The following is a 2,773-nucleotide window of genomic DNA, read 5'->3' on the forward strand; positions in this document are numbered from 1 at the left end:
AGATGCTAGTGATTTTTAGTGTGTTCTAGTTTTGCCATAGTTTGTCACTGGGCTGTAGTGTGACTGATGTAATGGTTTTATTAGTTACTTGAAATATTTGGTCTGAAGTGGTAAATGAACAGACATGTCAAGGACACTTTGCTCATTTGTCCCACAGATAGTAATCAGAGAATAAACTGTTTTGTGATGTAGCTTAAACTTGAAACATAAATAGGCATGTTTGTCTTAACTGAGATAATGCCACAATCTAAGAAGGATATAAATCTGTTAGAAGACGTCCAGAGTTCATGAAGGTGGTGAAGGGCCTTGAGGGGAAGCTGTATAAGGAACAGCTGAGGACACTTGGTCTCAGTCTGGAGAAGAGAAGCCTGAGAGGGGACCTTGGAGAGCTCATTGCAGTCTGCAGCTTCCTCAGGAGGAGCAGTGGAGGAGCAGGCACTGATCTTTTCTCTGTGACCAGAGACAGCACCCAAGGGAATGATGTGAAGCTGTGTCAGGGAGATTAAGTTGGATTTTAGGGAAAGTCTTTTCCCCCAGAAGATGGCTGGGGCCTGGAACAGGCTCCCCAGGGAAGTGGTCACTGCCCCAACCTGACAGAGTTCAAGAAGGATTTGGACAGCAGTTTCAGGCACAGGGTGTGGTCCCTGCAGAGTTAGGAGTAGATTTCAGTCCTTGGGGTCCTTTCCAACTCAGAATATTCTGATTCTATGAACATTCTGCAACAAAAACTGGTTATAGAAATGAGTCCTTCTTGCAGGCAGAATTATCTTAAATGTCAGCCAAACAATATGGTGCCTATTGTCAGTGGACTGATGTGTTATTTGGTCTTGTAATTAAAAGCTTTTAAACAATGAGAATTTTGATATCAGTAAGAAAAGGGGAACTTTAGTAAAAGTATTAGTAACTGTCAAATTATCGTAAGTAAGAGATCTTTTCAGTGTAAAGATCACATTTTTTGTCCTATAATATTATTACACTGCTCTAATTTCTGTACATTTTCTCAGTTCCAGGGTGCCTCATGGTGGCTTTGCCCATATAATGGGTGGCAGTGGATTGCAAAATTTTACTATTGCTGCTGTGCCATATACTGCAAATCTTTTACCAACATCAAGCACATGGTATGTTAACTATTCTCGTTAAAATATCTTGAAACCAGGACTTTTTCATGTCAGTCACACTCAAAAGTAGAGTTCTCTAGAATATTAAAAGGTCAAAAAAAATTTAAACAGTTTCTGCAGTATTCACTCTCCAACATGAAAGTGGTGGGTTTATCCCAAAAGATGTTGCATTATGTTTGCTCATTGTTTGCAACTTGAATTTGTCTAATTAAAGATGGTGAAATTAATAAAGGAATATTAGATTTAAATTACTGTATTATAACTTACTGAAGTGAAAAGCAACCTAATTTCTTAAAATATATTCCATACATGTGATCTCTTCAGGGTTTTAAATCAGAAATCTTTACTGTTGAGTTTTTTTCTGAACTGTGGTGTCTTTTTTTTTTTCTTTCCAGTATCAACATGCTCAAGTTACCTGAATATCCAAGTAAAGAAATCCTGAAAGACAGGCTTCTTGTGGCGTTGCACTGTGGAAGCTATGGTTACACAATGGCATAATGAAGTCTAGAAAACCCATCTGACTGTTAATGTGCAATTTTGAGTGGCAGAAGTAATTTTGGAAACTCAATAGGAAAGCATCTTAGATGCTGCAGCGCATTGGCAGGGCTGGGTTTCAGAGCAGCACCATCAGCTTTCCCTCCATTATTGTGTTGTCAAGGTAGCTCTGATACCATCATAACAAACCTCTCAGTATGCTGTATTTTCATTTTTTTAAAATTACAGATCTGTATGGAAATCAGTTTACATGCTTTTCATTATTACTTCAATCTGAGAAAAGTTTGTCAGAATCTCTTTCCACAGTTTACATTTGATTTCCAACTATGTGGTTAAATGACATTTGCATTGCAGTTTACTTTGCACTCAGATGGAATACTGCAAATGAAAAGACTTGTACTTTATGCCTTGTTGCATGTGAAAGTGCCATTTATTTTTGCAGACCACTACAGAAAGTTCAACTGGAATATTGTACAGTAAGACAGAACTGATGTATTTTCCCTTTCTTTGCATAGTAACAGAAAGAAAATTTTATAACTTTTTAGTATTCTAATGTATATAATATGTAAAGATTAGACTGTTATGACTGGAAAAACCCAACAGATTGAGTTTATCTAGTTTATATTAGAATTTACACTATATTCTACTAAATATTTAAAGTATTTGTGACTTTATAGTCAACTTGCAGTTCAGAATTTGTAAATATTGTTTAAGATCTATATCCATTGTTTGAATGCCTTTACTTTTTCCTTGATATAATTGTATGTTCAAAAGGTATTAATTAAATTTTAATATTTTAACCAGAATCTGAATGTGACAAATTTGTGTCTCTCTGTGGGCAGATTATTCTTTTTTCTACCAGGATTTTATTAATCTTTCTATAATTTAAATTGCCATGGAACCAGTATATGAGGAGTCATTGTCCAAGTGTATGGATAGACATAAAAAAATGCATAAGGAAGTAAACTGAGCTTATGAGGGTAACTGACAAAACTGTGATAGTTAGAATTTCATGTCAAAAATTTATATAGAAGTATTTATTGCTGTTTTTTCAGATTATTTATTGCTGATTTTTTCAGGTTTTATTAATTTTAATCTAAAGCATACATAACCTCTCTGGAGGAGTGAGAGAGAAATCCATGGACCATCTTGCCACAGTA

At 35.5% G+C, this 2,773-nt stretch overlaps 1 protein-coding gene across 3 annotated transcripts in view; it reads left to right on the plus strand.

The window, feature by feature from the left end:
* HACE1 (HECT domain and ankyrin repeat containing E3 ubiquitin protein ligase 1) overlaps positions 1-2,416 on the plus strand; it is a 44,204-nt gene extending 41,788 nt beyond the window's left edge. For all 3 annotated transcript variants that reach the window (XM_005426600.2, XM_005426601.2, XM_031061580.1), the window contains 2 exons: positions 1,005-1,118; positions 1,514-2,416. In XM_005426600.2, the coding sequence (XP_005426657.1) occupies positions 1,005-1,118; positions 1,514-1,616 (217 nt within the window). In that variant the 3' untranslated portion in view covers positions 1,617-2,416. The remainder of the gene's footprint in view (positions 1-1,004; positions 1,119-1,513) is intronic.
* The last annotated feature ends 357 nt before the right edge of the window (positions 2,417-2,773 follow it).

Source organism: Geospiza fortis, unplaced genomic scaffold (assembly GCF_000277835.1).
Source record: "Geospiza fortis unplaced genomic scaffold, GeoFor_1.0 scaffold486, whole genome shotgun sequence".
In the NCBI taxonomy this organism is placed as follows: Eukaryota; Metazoa; Chordata; class Aves; order Passeriformes; family Thraupidae; genus Geospiza; species Geospiza fortis.